Here is a 19598-nt window from a genome sequence, read left to right as displayed (position 1 = left end):
ATAACAGCGCTGGATTGACACGCACATTTTCATTAGTAGTTTTTCAGAAAATCCTGTTGAGATTTGCATTACATTTGGTTGAAAACCTGATTATTTACACTCAGACTGGTAAAATGATAAAATAACACTATGTGGAACGACCTGGACTAAATTCGATGAGTCCCTTTACACTATATAACAGCAAAAAATGGGAAAAGCAAACTATTTTATACGATGCCATGTAGAGGAGGTGTTCAGGAGTCTCCAAGCCTGAGGAGTGAAGCTGCTCTGTAGTCTGGTGATACAGCTGAGGATATTCCTGTTTCTTTTTCCAGATGGCAGCAGGGGGAACAGACTGTGGCTTGGGTAGGTGTTGTCCTTCAGTGTCTTTCCGGCTCTGTCGAGACATCTCACCTTACAGTTGTCACTGATGATCTGTAGATGGGTACAAATGATGTTCCGGGCAGTTTTAATCACATTAATTGCATTTAAAAAAACAAAACAAAACAACGCTTCTACCATAATGGATACTCTGGTCTCTTGAATGATCGCTGTTTGTTGTCAGTTTTGCACTGATACTGTTTAACTTGCTAATGAGACATTTCATCAATAGGCCTTTATATTGATTGCAGTGCTTTTCTTGATCTGCAGGTGATTCTGATGCTGACCAAACTATTTGACTTCAACCTCAACAGCGTGACTGAAAGTTCATTATGGAGGTAAGCTTATCCCACTACATGAGCTCGTAACATTTCTAGAAAACCCTGGAGCAACCACGAGTCTGACAAAATAAATTGGTCAAAAGGGAGTGTAGAGTTTAGTTCTATATATTTCTTGTCTGATCTTTTCTTAATCCTGTGTTTGAACTGCTCCCAGCTCTGCTCTTGGAAATAAAGAATACCAATACTGACAAGGATCCCATAATGTGAATTAATGAGACATTTAAAGCTTGAGAAAGAGGCAACAGTCTAAAAAACATCTCTCATATGACAAGCCTGAATAGCCACCAGAAATCGCTCACATGAAAGTCACTAATCAACACCACTAGAGCTGCCAGTGTTATCCAGCAAATTACCTTGACCAGCCTTGAACACAGCGTAGCCTTGCTTGGAGCGCCGACCTCATTTCTGACTCGATTCTGATGTAACTTTTGTAGAAGCCATTTAGGAAGGAGTGGGCTACATTTAAACAAAAAAGCCATAACCAAAGCAGATAAAATGTGGTTTTCATCATTGTTCCCTGTGAAATATAGTAGCACAGACGTTTTCTCTCTAGGAAAGCAGAATTAATAAAGATTGACAACATCAATTAGTTTAAAGAAGTAAAGAGAGATCTTACTAAATATTTAAACTGAAACATTTATGAAATGCACAGATGCCCCCAGAGCTCAATACACTGGAGAAAACATAAACAAACAGCCAAAATGCAAGCAATTAAAAAAAAAAAAAAAACATTGTTGTCAGCTGAATAAAAACAAAAATCTTCTACTGACTGCAGAAAACATGCTGCAAATACAGAATACACCACCACATTCTTGAAGTCTGAAGTGACGGTATGTGGACCTTTGTGGAAGATCATTGAAAATGAGTTTCTGAAGACTTTGCAGACATTTTAGAACTAAACATTTTCATGTACCGTGGTCGAAGAGTCTAAGACCACATTGAAATTATGTAGTAATTAATTATTATTTAAATTAAAGATGGTCTTTCTCAGTGTCAAATCATGGCCAGACTCAAGGTTTCTCAGGGGGTACTGTCCAACACACTGTCGCAACTGGATTGTTGCATTAAAAGAACAATCCTGCTGACTCAAAGAGACCACACCTTGAGAGGATCAATAGATTAAGTTTGCTCCCTGAGAGATAGAACAGCAGCTTCATTACAGACACAGATTTTTCCAAAGATAAAAATGCAAGGCTCCAATCAGAAAAAGTCCTGTCAAGAAGGCTGTCTCGTAGCCTCTCAGGGGACGAGTAGCAGTTTCTAAACCGCATCTCAGAATGGAAACAAGACCTGATGCCTGAGGTTGGAGAAGAAATACCAGAATTACAGTGGGTCACTGTAGAAAATGCTATTTACTGATGAATCCCAGTTAATGATTAATAGCAGTAACAGAAGGTTTGTATGCAAGGAGAAGAACAAGAGAGAAAATGATACCACACTATTTCAAACCCACCGTGAAACATGTGGTGGGAATATATTCACGTCTGGGGCTGTTTTGTCTCATCTGGAAATAGACAGCTGCACATAATTGACTCTACCCTGACCAAGAAGGAGTACCACTCCATTCTTAAGACATATGCTACACTCTCAGGTTTGTAGAGAAGGATTCATACTGCAGCAGGATAATGAACAAACACACCTTGCACCTTACCTAGTCAGAACCACTTGAAGACCAAAGAAGGCCATGGGGTCCTGACTGTCATGGACTTCCCTCCACATTCACCTGAGATCATCCCCACTGAACATTTGAAGGAGCACTTGGAGACCGAGAAAACTAAGCATTCCATGACATTACAAGAGGGTTTGTGGGACACGGTCAAATCGTGCTTGGATAACATGAGTCAACAGATTTTGCATCAAACTTCTGGAGTCAGTATCGCCTCGAGTGCAACGCTGTCAGTAAAGCCAAACGGGGGACATATTTAAAACATCTAACTTCTCACTCAAACTGTATAGCTGATATTATCATTTCCAATGAAAAATAAAGTATTGCAATCAAAAATGAAAACAAATGAAGAAGTATATTGACTAGTGGTATCAGACTTTTGGATCCCACTGTATTCTGTGCAGCCCGTCTCGCTCCCAATGCATCAGTTACAGCAGCCTGGTTGCCCCTGGCTCTACTCTCCAAATGGATCAAACTCAGGACTTAACCCCTGGAGACTGTGGTTCTCGTCCCATGTGTGACCAAGACTCAAAATTGATTTGCTTTTAAGTTATGTTATGTAAGTAATTTAACTAGCAAGAATGACGTGATGACAGATGGGCCAGTTCGTTTTTTTTTTCTTTTTTTTTTCATGTGCCTGTGGTATGGCCTTCTTGTGGCTCAGATATGGCAAACAGTAGCAGACTGCCAAAGTGCCATCATTTCATGTGGTACGTGGGCTGGATGAACGTGCCCGGTACAATTTTGCTATGTGGGGAGCAGCTTCATGTTTATTGTGCTGTATTATATGCTATTCTGCGTTGCAGGGCTTATTAAAATCAGCTGAATAGGGTTGAAATTTTTGGGGAGATCACAAAGTTTGAAAATATCCGATATGTCAGACAGAAGTATGAGGGAGACACTTAAAAAAAAAAAAATCCTCAATACATCTAGATGAATTCTATTTGATGCAATGGTGCAGCTGAAAAGCGTGGCATCTAGACTTTGAGTGTATCACTTGGTATAAGCATCATGTAGCTTCAATAGAGTGACGAAAACAAGCTGATACTGATACTGCATATATGATGCTAAATATGGAAATGTATTTTTGTTCTTAAGATTTGAAAATGAGGGACGGGGTTATATGAAGGTAAAAACAAGAGTTTTAGAGTTTATACCAATTATCACTGGATATTTATATGTTGCCTATATGTTAAGAAATAGCTTATGAATATCAAATTCAGTGCATGGACCATTGGCAGTGTGGCCAAGGCAACCTGTAGCATTCCATTTACTTTCCATCAGTTTCACCAACTCTTTGAATAAGTCTGCTGTCAGAATGGATAAAGCAGTTCTGATTATATAAAATGTAAAATGTGTCGAAGAGCTCTTCCTGTGTACTGAGGTTTATACCTGTCAGCTTAATTTTTGACATTAATGTTTGAGGCAGTAGATTCCTTTTCAAGTTTGAACACTTAGTGCCCTGCTTCCAAGGGTATTTTTTAAGCTGGAGGGGCAGAAAAAAAGAAAGGAAAATCCTGTATGTGTGTTTTCACCCTGGCAGACTTATGACACATTTTACAGTATTTAAGATTAAAAGGAGCTAAAATACGGATACCTTCATCTTTTGATTGACAAGTTTTAGGCAGAATAAACATGGGGTGGGGGATCATATGAGTACTACCTTATACTAACTATTTAATGAGATGCTGCACAACAATCTGAAATACATCATGGATATAAAGTAAAAAATAATCACTCTATAAAGTCGATATGTGCGATCACATTTGCAACAGTAGCTCATTTGTTGCCTCATGTATTGGCAGCTGTGTTTGTGTCCACCTGTTAAATAGAAGTTTAATATCTATTCTTTTTCAGATTTGTTTTGGTCTTTACCTTAGCCGCTAAATGTTCCACTATTCTCATAATTTAATTGCTTACTTTGGCTGCTGTTGCTAAGCTTTTGGCAATGGTTGTTTAGTTTTTTTTCTTGCAGTTTGCCATACAGCATTTATTTAAAGCAGCCCTCCCTCTCATCAATACGTGTCATGTGTTTCCCACACATACACTTTGCTGTTTATGTACCTGGGCAGATTGCCCAAGTAAGTCATCATGGTGGACCGTTTTGACATGTTTGATTTAAATGATTTTTGTCAGTTCAAGAGTAAAATGCCATCCTCTATCGGCCACCTAGTGGAAAATCTCCCCTCTCTCTACCACTTTCGTCACTAAGAATTGTGCATGTGCCGCAGAGGAAGAGAGATATAATGTCCATCTGTAATACATAATATATAAAAGGTTTACTATTAGTACTGGTAGGAGATGGTAAGAGACAGGCTAGCTAGCTAGGCTGTTTCCTCCTGCTTCTAGGATTTTTTTTAGTGTGCCTAACATGCAAGAGTGGTATCAATCTCTCAATGACCGAGTGTATTTCCCAAAATGTCAAATTATGTCTTAAAAACATTATACACAACACAATATCAATAATAATATAATAAATATAAGTTCTAATAAAAAATACACATGTGCAATATATTGTATATTTTATATAGTATTTACATTTACACTTTTTATTTATTTATTTTTATGTAAATACATGCCGCTGTTTTTATCCTACAGTATGCTGCGCCATCTGCAGCAACATTTCGTTCCAATTGCACTGTAAATGGTAAATGGTAAATTCCACCTTACAATTGCATTGTAAGGTGAAATTAGAATGACAAATAAAGTTAGTCTAAGTCTAAGTCTTTTACTCTAAAAAGGAAATTGAGTTAAATCTAATATCTGAATACAATCATAATGCCTCTGGTGTAGCAATAAAAAGCACCTTTACCTTTCAAATTTTTGACTAATGGTGCCCCCACATTTTCCCTGTTGTTGTTTTGAAACTAGACAAAGCTTTGCTTGAGTTTTTGGAAACATAGGTATCGAGTTAGAGAGACAAAATGACATTTCATTATCAACAATTTTGTAAAGACTATGCTTTAATACATAATACATAAACCTTTGGGTTTTGGAACACATTAATATGATTGTTGTCCATCCCTCTATCTGTCTCTATATTTTCATTTAGCCCTGAAAGGTTAACAAATTATTTCCAGATTCCTTGCTCTCTGCTGTTTATATGGTAAAAAGACTTCAAGTTCACAGAGCAAACAACACACAGTTTTCCACAGAGGCTGCCTAAAGGCTTAAGCGCTCACCCAGAGCTATGGTAAATGTACCATTATATGACTGTTCTTACCTCATAGAGGCCCAAGTGAAGCTATTGCTCTGTGTCGCTGAAGTCATTACCCTCGTAATGGTGCATCTACTGATGATGTTTCACTCACATTATTATAAATCTGATGCCTTGAGAAAACAGAGCTTCTATTAATGGATGGATGATTGAAGGTGCACATGGCTAAGCTGATGTATTGACTGAAAGACAGAGGAATGAAGAGTTGATAGATATTTGAGAGAGCAAAGAGGATAATGACAGCACAGAACATTAGCAGGCAATACACAGGCACAAAGACAGAGCAGCAAAATTACAGATAACTGCGTTTAAGATAGCCAATTGGTCTGCCAGAAATGCAGCGCTCCTCAGGGAGAGTTTGAAGCTATACTAGGCATCTCTGCCTGTTGTGGCCCCAAATAGCAGCATGAGGTAACAGCTTGAAACTTTTATACAGAGAAATCACATGGCATTATGTGTGCAGGCAAAAGCTGTCTGTCATCGCTTAATGCCAAAGGACATATAAAGGAAAAGAGCTCACACAAACAAGCTTTGATACAATGTGTTTTTGTCAGCCTTCACCCCCTTTATTTACAGTACAAGAAAAAAAGGTTCATTTATCATTGTACAACACAGGATCATACAAAGGAATGCAAGGTGAAATCTGTTTAATTCTAAAGAATTCAAATATCATCAAAAATCATAATAGTGGATAGAACAGTTTTGCAGGGATGTAAGAACCACATTAATGGGACATTGTACACCTTATATTTGATGACCCGAGAATGAGACTCAAAGGTCATCTTTCTTTAGAATCACTGTATGAGTTTGACTGCATTAATCCCTCACAGTGTTGATTTATTTGCCCACCTTAATGAACGCACACTGGCTTGCCTTGACTTTCTGTTTTCTTTCCACCAGCAACGTTATCTGCGTACTTTGTCAACAGTTTCATAAAGCCCACCAAAAAACACATACCATGCTTAGGATTTGTTCCAGTGTCATGACGCGTGTTATGTAGCCGATCAAGACCAACGTGGTACTGAATGACATTGCAACAACCAGGTGCACTTACAAGCTGTATAGACAAGAAGTAGGCTTGCATTAAATAGGAGAGGTTGCCTCACATTCAGTGTGTTTACAGGAGGTAGGTATACCAGAGAGCGTCTCTCTCTGACAAGTCATGTACATGGTAGTCCACTAACACTCTGTAACCACCAAACAATCGACTCCATTACAGGAGAACAATTAATTGATGGCTGTGAGGCAAGAGACATTATAAGGGTTAATGGATGGTTATCCTCAATGGATGGTCTCAGTGGATCAGTGTGAAAGATAAGCTGATTACAGTAGTATGTGTATTAAATACCAACATGTTCAAAGTCCCATCGTTGGCCTTAAAGTTGCTCTTTGTACGAAAATGTATTTTGAGTCTCATTCCCAACTTGTCAAAAACTGACACTCAAAAATCAACTTTTCTTACAAATAGCACGTTTAAACTTTAAACAACCAACTACCTACCGCCATGTTTTGCATGTTAAGGGTTCCACAGTCAATTTAGCACTAATACATAATATGGAATGTTAATTTACACTTTCAAAATAAAGCTCGCTGTCAAACAGCTCACAAATACGACTTTTGGATTGCTATTCACATTGTGACGGTGGCGGTTCGGTTAGGTTAAGGCACCAAAACTACTAAAAAGAGAAAAAGATCTTTCTCTGGGTTAAAATATCTCAGTCTTGTCACGTCACATCACATGATGTAAGTTATATCACTAATATACATTAACTTACTTACATTATATAAATTAACAACAAATCCCTCTTTAGTCTTTTTCACAAACCAGACGTGAACCATCAGGGCCACTGATCATGCTGCTGTATGTGACACAAAGGGAAGTGAGAACAGGCTGGGCATACTGTATTTACCCTCAGAATGGATTGATTTATGAAACTCCAACAGAAAGTAGCTTGTTATTTCAGGCTGTTAGGATTCCCCTATTTCTTCTTTTCCGTTGTGAAACAAACTCCTCAGTAGTGTAGCACTTGCGATGCTGGCCCCGCTGCTGCACAGAGTAGACACCTCCGGTCATAGCGTCCATCGTTAGACTATCGATTTGTTAAAAAGCAAAACTACGGTGTGGGGGGGAGTAATGTAATTGGTTCAAGCTCGACTGCAGTGTAACAACGGGATAACAGACTATGACTGCAAGCCTAGTGCAAGGTTTAAATGAGTTCCTTATTAGGAAAAATTCAGTCAGATTTGCACTGTTAGAAACTAATGTGCATTCGTAGGTTACTTCTGTCTTCTAATTTTTCTTGTTAAATATGAAGAAAAGATGAGCACCGCTGCTACTATTGGAAAAACTAGTCATATACAAATTTATACAAACTGTTGTTTGCATTTTTGTATTAATATGTTAATAATGGATATAAAAAATACATTTCTAGAAGTATTGCACCTTCCTACAAGAAGACAGATACTACACTAGACGATACAAGATAATACTGTTATTTATCTATTAAGTGTCCTGCAGCATCAAATGGCACATCAACTGTCTAAGATACAAGGGGCACCAGCTAAAATCTTGCCAAGGGCACCAGATTGGTCAGTGCCGGCTCTGAGTGTAGCTTTGATAATAGAAGTTTGCCATGAAACCTGAAGGGCAGGGATTTGATGGAAAGGGATTGCGAATGTGGTGGAGAGAGAGGGGGAAAGGTATGATTTAGCCTGCTACTCAGGAGATATACTGTACTGTCTGAGTGAGCTAAGGGGTCCCATAAATTCATCCTGGAACACTCAGCTCGGCTGCCATTTGTCCACTGTCTCAAGCTGTTGGTGTTTTGTCAGTGCTCTAATGCAGTGAGTGACCTCATGTTAACTACCCTAAGATGTATGCAGCTCTCATCCTCCAAACCATGATTAATCCAACCCCTATGGAAAATGTGAAAAAGCTTTGTAGCAGGGGCCTATCAATGTATAGTAGACCCTTGAAATTATAATTGAAACTCTATCTAATAATGAGTGTTCATAGACATTATTTTAATCTATTTCAGAGAAAGTAAGAAGTGGGGTTGAATTAAGCAGGTTTTTTGATATCGTGTATGTGTGTGAAAAGAGTGTGTTTCATGGATGTAATTGGGAACAGCTCAATCATCCTCCGAGCATATACAGAATCAATTTTCCTCAGTGAGGCATATCTCTGTAATAGGACTCGGTCATTCTTTCATTTATTTCCTTCTTGTTTAATCCAACGTATGGACAGTGCGAGGCATTGGCTTACCTATAGTGCCTGTGGAGCCAACATCCTCACGACTGATGGAATCACGGCTGTGTGGTCGGAGTTGCATTTTATGCCCACGTATGAATAGCCTTTCAAGAGCCACTAACAAGGCAGAGAAGTTTCACTCTGAATGGTCGTCCTTGAGAAAGTATCATGTTCCATTTAATTTAACTTTTCATCTTTGTTGGATGTGCTGGGGTTGGACCTTTTTTTATTGGTCCATGTTGAAAGGTACTGTGGCACTAAAAATATGTCATTGTCCCCTAAATCAAGTAATTCCGTGACAGCGGCCTCAGAGGAGTCGATCAATAGCCTGATGATGTCATTGTCCGATGGTCCTAGCTGTTGATGGATTCGTATGAATTATGGTGGACTCATCCAGGAGAGTTCGCCTTGTGGCAAAGTATTTGCTCACCATGGAATCCAGCCCGTATTAAACCTCAAAGGGTTAGTTAAATGAGGGAAAATTGCCAGTGTTCCATAAATATTCCTGCATTTTCACAGTTGTTTGTAAACGTCAAGCGTGAAACTCAGAAAACTCTTCAAACAAGACTTTAGAGTGGATTTAACAGCTTCACGGAAAGAAAGTGAAGGGAATAAACACATCAGTCGATGTGAGTGATTGCTTCATTTGAAATCACACAAGGCATTCTGCGGTGTCTTTGCTGCATTTTAAAGATTTGCATGCTTTGGGCTTTTTATCTAACTTCATGTGAAATTTTAGTAGCCCCTTGATTGAGCCTCAAGCCTCTGAAAATAAATCAGACCTGACGACTCAAATAACTCGCTCAAACTTCCCAAGACAGACTGAAAGGCAAAGTTTCAACCGAACACAAATTTTGCATTTGCACTTTGAGTATAACATTTCAATATTTCAGCACCTATTCAAAGCTGCTCTTGATTTAACTGTTCAAATCTCAGTCTCTTTCTGTGGAAATAAACTCTGTCATGACAGCCAGCGTTGTGATCATGTCAACATAAAGTCTTTACATTTATTTTAAAAACCCACAGTTTCTGTGATTGTATTTATTTAATGACATTAAGGATCATTTCTCTTATCTATGTGTTTTATTATGTGTTTAGCTTTTATGGGGTTTAGCTTTGCAGGACTTTGTAACTGTGTCTTGAAATCTGACATGAGTACTCTTGGATCATAAACAATCGTGGACAAAATTTGATACGCTTGTAAAGAAAGAATAAATATCATGCAATCTTCAGATCCAATGATTTCTACAGCTCTCATTTGTCTGTGATGGAATGTGTGGAACACATAGTCGGCGTCTGAAAATATGACCAAATCTGCTGGGACCAAATATACATGAAACAAACTAAATTACCATTTTTGGTCAGTGTCCACAGTCAAGTGTGTTCTGCATCAACATGAGCTGAGAGGCTGCCGTACAAGAAAGATACCCCTGATCCAGACCTGGCACATTAAAGCTCGACTGAAGTTTGCTGCCTGTCATGTGGACAAAGAAAAAATCTTCTGGAGGAAAACTTTGTGGTCAGATGAAACAAAAACTGAGTTGTTTGGCCACAATGAGCAGCAATATGTTAGGAGAGAAGGTGAGGCCTTTAACCCCAAGAACACCACACCTACTGTCAAGCATGGTGCTGGTAGTGTTATGCTGTGGGGCTGTTTTGCTGCCAGTGGATCTGCTGTTTTAAAGAAAGTAAATGGAATAATAAAGAAGAAGGATTATCTCCAAATCCTAAAATCATCAGCCAGAAGATTGGGTCTTGGGTGCAGATGGGTGTTCCAACAGGACAGTGAACCCAAACATAAATCAAAAGTGGTAAATGAATGGCTAAATCAGGCTAAAGATGAGTTTTTGGAATGACTTTCTCAAAGTCCTGACTTGAACCCCATCGAGAACATGTGGACACGTTCTAAGTCAGATTAAAAATGACACTAAAAGGGGGGCTCTGTGTAACCATTTGTGGCATTCACTAATCACTTTTTTACTGGCAATAAATGTCCCTGTTGGTTGCCTTTATAAGCGTGTGTCTCTTTTTAGTGCCTCTCTCCACTCACCCCCTTTAAGTTGTATGCAGACTACTGAGTGATTGTTACAAGTAGCTGTCATACGCAGCTGTGTTTAATCTTAATGAAAGACTCTTTTAGCTCATTAAATCAGCTATCTGACAGATAGATGTGTTGTATCTGTTGCCTCTAATGGAAAACTTCGAGTCGCACGCAATGATCCATCATTATATCACAATCCAGACTGCTGTAAAATAACCACACAAACCTCTGTTTTTGCTTCACACTGGTCAGTCTAACAATATTCTCTCATGTTTCACAAGGCAAACAACTGGGTGTTGGATATGGTGACATCCCGTGAACACACTGGCACATTACCAGTATATCAAATAATACAATTTCTTTTGAGCCACACTGATATTGGACATTTGAGACAAAAAACACAAACGAAAAAAAAAAACAATACAATCATACAAAAAAACAAAACATACAATCTGTGTTTGTCTGTGGACGGCTGTTGACGTGTGTAGTGTGCCAAACAGCAGCTAAAAATGAACTTTCCTGAACTTTTTTTCATTTTTCACCTTTGTTACTCTGTGTAAACCGGGACATTTTTTTGTGTTAGGATGTGTTGTTTGTTTGCAGCTGCAACTCAAGTCACCACAGAGTGACTGTAATGAAGTGGCCCCTGTCTTCCCACCGGGCTTCATGTCGCTGTGTTGATCACAAAAGGGACTTAATTTACGTCTGTGCTTATTCGCCTCTCACACTGAATTCTTGAGGGGAACTTTTAATTGCAACAAGTAATTCATCAAGTGTTCATCAGACCTTTTTGATTAAATTTCAGGTCAACTGACTACGGAGCAACGTACCAGAAGCTGAATGACAAAGTAGGAGCAAAGACAATACTCAGCTATCTATATGTGAGCCCTAACAACAAAAGAAAGGTAATGTAATTCTTCTGTTATTTCTTTAAATTTGATATTTGTCTTGATTGTGTGAGTTTTGTTCCCTCCTCCGTTTTGGTCTGATACAGTGTGTAAAGTCAGGCTGGGGCAGACATATTGATGTCCTGCTCATTGTTTGATGTCTGTCTCTCGCCTTGTCACTTTCTACATACAGTGAATAAACATATGAACAAACATAGGGACAGATAGTTCATTCATTCAGATATCCATTCTCACAATTAATGTCATCATGTTCACGTGTGATTGCAAACATACTTAGTCCCTCTAGGGTCACATGTAGGGTTTAAAAGAAAAAAAAATTCCTCGTTGTCGCACATTCACCGATGGATTTTGCCCTGTTCTATTATTCAGACCCGCCCTGCATGGACAGTGATGACAATGTCCACCCAGTAAATTCAATTGCCAAATAAGCACAGTAATAAAACAAAAGCATTAAACCGAGGTTAGGAATTTGCCTTGTTTGACGGATGCAGTCGCCTTCAGAATGCTCCGTGGAGAATGCATGCATGTATGTTGGAAAAAACTAAATGGATTACAAAACCGTCCACAGGAATGTTTAAGAAGGACCATTCCAATTTAATGTTTTTCTGATTCCTTTCCTGATGATGTCTGCCAAATCATTTTGATAAATAACTCAAGTTGGTTCTCAAAGTTACACAATTGATCCTGGTTCTAGATTGGAGGGGCAATACGTAGTGTATGAGTCGTTGAGTGACAGAAAGAGAGAGATCATTGGTGGCTGTGCTCGGAGCAGGGGGAAAGTTAAGCAGTGAAGTTGTCAAGTTGTCTGTCTATAAACCACACCCCCATTCTCTGTTTAAGAAAAAACATTGACCGTTAGATGGGGAGAAGCATGCAAATATACACTATCATCATCATCATCATCATCATCATCATCATCATCATCATCATCATCACGCAAAGACATAATTGGGGACTGTACAGTTGTAGTTTAACTATCAATTATTCAATTATATCAATGAATCAGTTATGACCCTCAGTTTACTTGCTTTAATTTGAGAGTAAGTTCGGTATCAAGCCAGAGTATCAAGTATCTATAACATCCAGCTGTTTCAATGTCAAAACCGTGATATGGGCAGTAGGCTGGAGACCTGAAATGTTTCAGCAGCAGATTATAGATTCGTAATGGCCAAATGAAGAGAAGATCCAGTGGCATATAACTTCATTATATCATCTACGTCATCTGCATAAAGAATGTACTTAACAATTGTAGATGTCTGAGATGATATTGGTTATGTATATGGTGAATAAAAGAGGACAGCGAATGGACCCCGAGTTATACCTGAGAGATAGAACTGAACCCATTTTATGGACCGATCATCTTCTAGTCCAATCAAGCATAGCACTGATCAAGCAGCTTTTTCCCCAAAAATACCAGGATTAACCTAATAAAATGCTTTAAATGGGTCTGGAATGGAAAGTATAGCACATTGTAGATAATTGTCCAAGGTTTCAATAATATTGTAAAGTACACATAATGCAGTTGTTATTCTATGTCTTGATCTAAATCTTGTTGACTGTAATATGTTCACTTTATGTCAGAAACACATCAGATAATTTGTATGTGTGTCCATGATTTCTAAGGTAGTTAACTATTTGTTCAATATTTTGCCAGATTAGATTAAATGATGGTGAAGAGCCTGACACACATTTAATTTATCATGATTTGGTTTTCAAAACAGACTCCAGAAGGGATTCAGGCAGGGGAAATATTTCCCAGGGATTTGATAATGTTCCAAAACTTGGATGCATTGCCAGAGTTATTTGCAAGTGAGGACAAGTATAAGTCAGATTTGGCTTATACTAAGACAGTTAACTGGCAGCAAAGTATATACTGTACAATTTCTAAAACGAATGGCTTGGCTATAGTTTCATTTTTCCTTTCTGTCTTTCTAAAGCTAATTCAACATCCATTCCCTTAGGTGGTGACCTTGTATTTTCCTGGGTTTGGGTCAATTGATAGTTAGAACAATCTGGCAGGGTTGTTTTCCCTGAGTCAATTATTCTCTGATAATAAAGATGAAATGCAACCCCACCTACAGTCCAGTTAGTTGGTCTGTCAGTGACTGGGACATCCAAGAGGTCAGTTAAAGGTGCTAATATGGTCAATTAGGCCCTTGGCTACACACAGATGCTGGAATGTCTTTAAGTTTTTATCTGGGAAGGGATAAGATGCAGTCTAGCTAGCATGTCATTCTGTACCAAACCAATCTAACTGAATTTTACTTTTTTAAGACATATCCTCACGTGCATGATGTATTGTAGTCCAAGGTCTGAAGAATCAACCTTAAAGAAGAATCCCTCACACCAAGGTGAACCAGGGAAAATGTCTGTTTTGAATGTAATGTTTAACTGCCAATTGTTGAGGCATACTCAGGTATAAGTTCTTTGCTACCATTTGTTGTCATTGCTTGGAAGTTGGATAAACAGTGCATATTCTGTGGGACCTTGGCAAAGGCAGTGAAGACATTTGGAGGCTTTTCTAATGAGGCAGTACTTCATAGGAAACAACTGGAGAGAACAGTAGCCTTGGAGTCCAGGAAACCACTTAGCTTGACAACAGCAGGCCCTAGTTTAAACACACAGAACAGCAAGAAGTGAAGACCTGCAAACAACTTGGCGGGTTGTTAATATCCCTTCACACACGCAGGGGAAACAGAGATGGCTTAAAAACACTCTCTCACAGATTCACATGCACACCATCAGGCTCGCAGATAAACACATACATGTTGTATCTATTTTTGTATGCTATCCTCGTGTCTATCTCCTGTCACCTTCACTTACAGTCACATATTCTAATTATCTTTGTCTCACACATGTTCACACTGCCTCTCTGGGTCTTATTTCTCTCTCACACTGATAGTATTCCCATGTTGCCAAAGCATTGCATTAATTTAGAAAAGGTAAAGCAGACTCATAGTCTATAGCTACAGCAGCTGCCCCATGCAGTAAAACAATCATATGCAACTAAAAACTGAGAGACACGTGAAAATTGGACACAAATTTACTTTTCTCAGATCCCTGCCACACCTCTGATGAAAAATGTAACGCTGGCCTTGGAGTGCCAAAAAAGGAAGGGTTTAAGGTGTTGGGGTACATTTTAGCAATTCATAATTACATATAGTGACTATTGAAATTAATGATAAGCATTATTAATTTAAATCAATAAAATGGAGGACCACCCTAGAATCAGAGACCAATAACCAGACTGGAAAACTGTCTCAAAAGAAAGGAAGTAAATATTTGTAAAATATGTTAAATTAAGGGACCATGAAGATACTGAATCCAAGCACTAGCCATCACAAACAGCTGGTACCACAAAGCATAGGGCTGATCAATGGAGGTGAGCGTGTGAGGCTTGAACAAACAATGGCAGAACACTGTCTGTCGAACTAATACGTGCCTTTAATCACAGTGTGGTTTGGACAGAGCCAGACTATGATGTTCCGAATTTGCTGAATTTGCATGTCGCAGGTGTTTCTGCTGCGTCCATGTCCGGTGTTATAATGGGGTCATTAACAATTAGTTTTCAACAAGCTGCTCCTTAAACTATGTGTGTGTGTTTACCCGAACATACGCATGTTTGTACGCGTGTGTTAGAGGAAGAAGAGAAAGAGAAAAAGAGCTTGGAGCACAGCAAGGAGGGGGCAACAGCCATGGGGAGCAATACTCGCCTTTCTATCCCTAAAGGCTGATGAACGAACTCAGGCTTCGAATCACCTTCGGCTGGTCCTCAATAGAAATGCGGCTTATTGTACGAGCACATGACGGCAAAGATAATACTTAGCACCACAGAGTGGAGAGGCTCAAATCAGCTTGTGACAAGCACAAAGAAAGAGTACCAAGCACAGTGTTTTACAGTGTAAAACTAAAAGTGTCCACTTTTGGACTTCTCAGACTTGAGTCACTTGAGGATGGATCCAAAAGCAAGTCAGTCCCCATGAGACCCCGTGTTAAAATGCCAACATTTAGAGCTGAAATAAACAGCCTTGAACAAAAAATGATTTTGGTCTCGCTAATTTCCCTATTTATGACAACTGTATGAGGGTACAATTTTATATAGCCTAACTCACTCATTTACATTATATTAAAGCATAAAGTTATGCATGATTAAGAGAGTGGCAGCTTTGAGTGACAGCTAGCCGCATGCTGTCTGCTTGGTTTCACCCCAGTCAATTCCAGTGATTGATCCCGACCTCTCTGCTGTGTTTGTGGTGTTAATGTCTTTTGGAGGATTTTTCATGCAAATATCAGACAAATAATATGGCTTGATATGTCTATAACTACAGACCAGAATGGAGGGTAAGACGCTGGTGTTTCGGATTAATAAGAGCTCCTAAACCAGCAGGCAGCTGCTGGAGCTGGTGAGCTTTGGAGGAGACAGCCATGGGCAGGGTTTGGAGCTCTGTCGAGGAGAGCATTCCCTTTTTTTAAGCTATAGCATTCAAAAGTGGATTTATCTTCACTCTCGCTTCTCAACCTGTCTGCAGCAATGAGCCATAGAGGTGCTGATATAATAATAAAAACAACACACTAAAAACAGAATAAGGAGACACAAGTTATACATTAAAAGCAGTTTTAAAAAGGTGAGGATTGTGGAGCTTTGTGAGTGATGCGATGTGGTCACGGTTGCACGTGACCAGGCGAGCAGCAGAGTTCTGGACATACTGAAATTCATTAAAGAGTTTGGATGCCGTGCCGCAGAGGATGCTGTTGCAATAGTCAATCCTGGACATGATGAAGGCGTGGATCAGGGTTTCTGCAGCGGAAGAGCAATTGAAGAAACACAAATGATCCTGCAATCATCTCGAGTGAATAACGTGAGGTGAGAGTCAGTTTTCCTCGTGAACACAGAATGCCCGTTAGCCTTGGTTAGCTTGCTAGCTTTCAGCCGGTGGGTTTGTTTAATTAACCACGCTTGCTTCAGCTGTAACCACACTCTGCCTCTCTCCCATTTTTGATCAGCTGGGAGTTAGGCACTACCCACTGCGCAGAGACGTCCAAACGAAGTCTTTTCCAAGTCATTTTTGCACGTCTTATTTTGGTCACCTCAAGGTGCAGACTGTTACTCCAGATGACGTCTTTTTTTCACATATACTTTACGTCCATTTATGATGTCCACTCCACCTGCGCAGAGAGACGTCCAAACGACGTCTTTTCCAAGTAATTTTTGCACGTCTAATTTCGGTCACCTCAAGGTGCAGACTGTTACTCCAGACGACGTCTTTTTTTCGACGTACACTTAACGTCCATTTATGACATCCACAGTACCTCTGTACAGGAGCTATTTCTAGTCCAAATATGGTCTTTGTGGACGTCATTTTGACGTCAAATTAGAACTCATATTAGACATTGTTTTTATACTGTACTGCTTCTAGTTTCTATGCATAAATGTAGTCCCATTTCAGAAGGTGGCATGCTGTTAAAAATAATAAATCACAATCAAATCTCCAGGATTCAGTTGAGAAATACTAGGCTACTACTTCTTAACAGCAGGCAGCATAACCCTCAATTAAGTTTGAAAAAAACAAAGTGGTAAAATACAATAAATAAAATAAAAAAATACATATATATATTTTTATTCATGTATTTATTTATTTATTTTTTAAGTGTGAACACTTGGGTAAAAATCAAACTGAACACAAAAAAATTAAAGGGCTTACCAGATTCATCTTGTGAAAATAAACAAAAATCTGGCTTTTTTTTTCTCCACACATAAATGGTTAATTTTCAAACACACATTCCCTTTGTCTGTAGCCCAGTGTCTCAGGTCATCTTCAAGGCTGCTGATCACTTCGGCTTCATCATCATTTGGTTCAAATTCAGAGTCAGTGGACAAACAGTCCACATCAGTGTCAAAATCAAAACCATGTGATGTCTCAGGAACGCTGTCACTTGTTAAACTGCGTGGGGTCCCAGGCACACTGCTACAACTCCCAGCCACAACTTCGATATTAATGTCAATGCTCTGATGTCCATCTTCGCTGTCATAACGTAGAAGTTCATCCATGTCTCTTCGGTGTTTTCGCCATTCTCTCATTTTCATAGCCATCTGTAGACACAGATGCAGTATAAGTCAGTTTAGTCTTATAATTTATTTGACTGGGTGTGTGCAAAGGAGCATGAGGTCACAATCTGTACCTTGTTTAGGTGGCTTCCAAAGGGCAGGACACCCCACTCCACTTTCAAAAGAGGACCAAACACCATCTGACAAAAGGATAAGACTGATTTAGAAACACCCAACTAAAGCTTTACAATACTGAACTCAGAACTCCATTGCACTAAATTGTTATGCATTTGGCTGCGAACCCCCACGTGGTTGTGTCTGAAGCTCCCCCTCCTCCCGCCTGTATATTAGTATTTTGCTTTGTTTTGTTTTGTTGTGCTGCTAGCCCCATTAGCTGTCCCGGATGTTAGCAAGTGCAGGCACGTCTCTGTCAGCAGCAGCACCGCAAAGAAAAATAACTACAGTCTGAGTGAAGCGCTGGAGCCACGGACCCATACACGGCCGTCACCGACAAAAAAGCCTTGACCGGTAACTTAACAAGTATGATGGCCGTTGTGATGAGGTAGCTTTATGCTAACTTCGACGAGCGGTAGCGGTTAACATCCGCTGCTAACACCCGCTTCCCAGCTCACCACAATGGCCCTCCTGCTCGTTAACACTGGAGGCTCCTGTTGCCGATGATGGTTGGGTAACAGCCCACAACTCAAGCGCGTCACTCTATGTATTGATTTTTCGCCGGCTTCGTTGTAAACAAAGTTGGTTGTGTTCAAAAGCTAACATTAGCAGGTGTAATGCTAATTATAGCGACAACAGATTTGAAGTAGATTAACACAACAAAGCTAAAACGGCAAATGCTATAAATGCATAAATGAACATAAAATTAACTTATGGGTCTATGAGCTGACTGAACTTACCTGCAATTTAGTGGACGCTGATTTTCGGACTGCTGTAAGTTGTTGTATAGGTCAACGGTGCACAGAGCCGAGCGGCCAATTGCTTCAAACGAAGACAAACACCTGGGCCAATGGGAATGGCTATTAGGATGTACGTTGTAATGACGCAATGCCTCAGCCAATCAAAATGGCGTTGACTGTATGTATATATATATTTTTGTATTAAACAGAATTACACTGTTTTAGAAAAGAACAACAGGAAAATGTAAACAAACAAAAACATTACTTTTATTCAAAAAAAATGTTTAATCACAAAATAATCATGTCCATACTACTAGTACTACTCCTATAATAATAATAATGATAATAATAATATATAAATAAATTACTTACATCATGTCAATTCCCTGCACCTGTCTTAGACGTCCAAAAAAGTGACCTAGCCCGACGTTCAAATGTTCAACTGCATATTGACGTCCAAGTGGGGTCATGATTAGACGTCCAAATTGTGGACCTAGTTTGCACGTTGTGAAGAGGTCCAGAATTGGTCTTGGACTGATGGACGCAATATAGACATGATCTGCACGTCCATAAGACGTCTAATGTTTAGTTGGTAGAGTCAGGCACGGATGAGATGGCAACAGCCAGTAGCACCCATTGGGAGCTTTATTCCTGCTCTTCAGAAACCTATGTTGATGTCCTACTGGCTCTGTCCACTATCTGCTCCCACCCACTGACAAAGGACAGATCCATGATTCTTTTTGCAATATTTTATGTTCATTTCTAAGACATGGATGCATGGATCGTGATGAAAAAGGCCAGGTGTATTTAGGAGGCTAGTGTCTATGTGTGAGTTCTACAGTGGACTGTCGGGCC

The 19598-nt window shown here is 39.4% G+C and overlaps 1 protein-coding gene and 1 long non-coding RNA gene across 7 annotated transcripts in view; one reads left to right on the top strand and one right to left on the bottom strand.

Annotated features, from left to right (window-relative positions):
• Nucleotides 1–632: 632 nt before the first annotated feature.
• Nucleotides 633–19598, top strand: part of LOC115576612 (VPS10 domain-containing receptor SorCS1-like) — a 103381-nt gene continuing 84415 nt past the window's right edge. For all 6 annotated transcript variants that reach the window (XR_003982897.1, XR_003982898.1, XM_030409151.1 and 3 more), the window contains exons 1-2: nucleotides 633–698; nucleotides 11681–11780. Coding sequence is in view for 4 of the 6 variants with exons in the window: in XM_030409151.1 (XP_030265011.1) it covers nucleotides 640–698; nucleotides 11681–11780 (159 nt within the window). In the remaining 2 variants the exon portion in view is untranslated. The remainder of the gene's footprint in view (nucleotides 699–11680; nucleotides 11781–19598) is intronic.
• LOC115576722 (uncharacterized) lies at nucleotides 17662–18944 on the bottom strand. Its single transcript, XR_003982929.1, has 3 exons — nucleotides 18744–18944; nucleotides 17964–18029; nucleotides 17662–17874 (listed from the first exon to the last, which is right to left on the bottom strand). It is a non-coding gene; the product is annotated as an uncharacterized LOC115576722 (long non-coding RNA).

Source organism: Sparus aurata, chromosome 24 (genome assembly GCF_900880675.1).
Source record: "Sparus aurata chromosome 24, fSpaAur1.1, whole genome shotgun sequence".
Lineage (NCBI taxonomy): Eukaryota > Metazoa > Chordata > Actinopteri > Spariformes > Sparidae > Sparus > Sparus aurata.
This window is presented reverse-complemented; position numbering and strand designations above follow the sequence as displayed.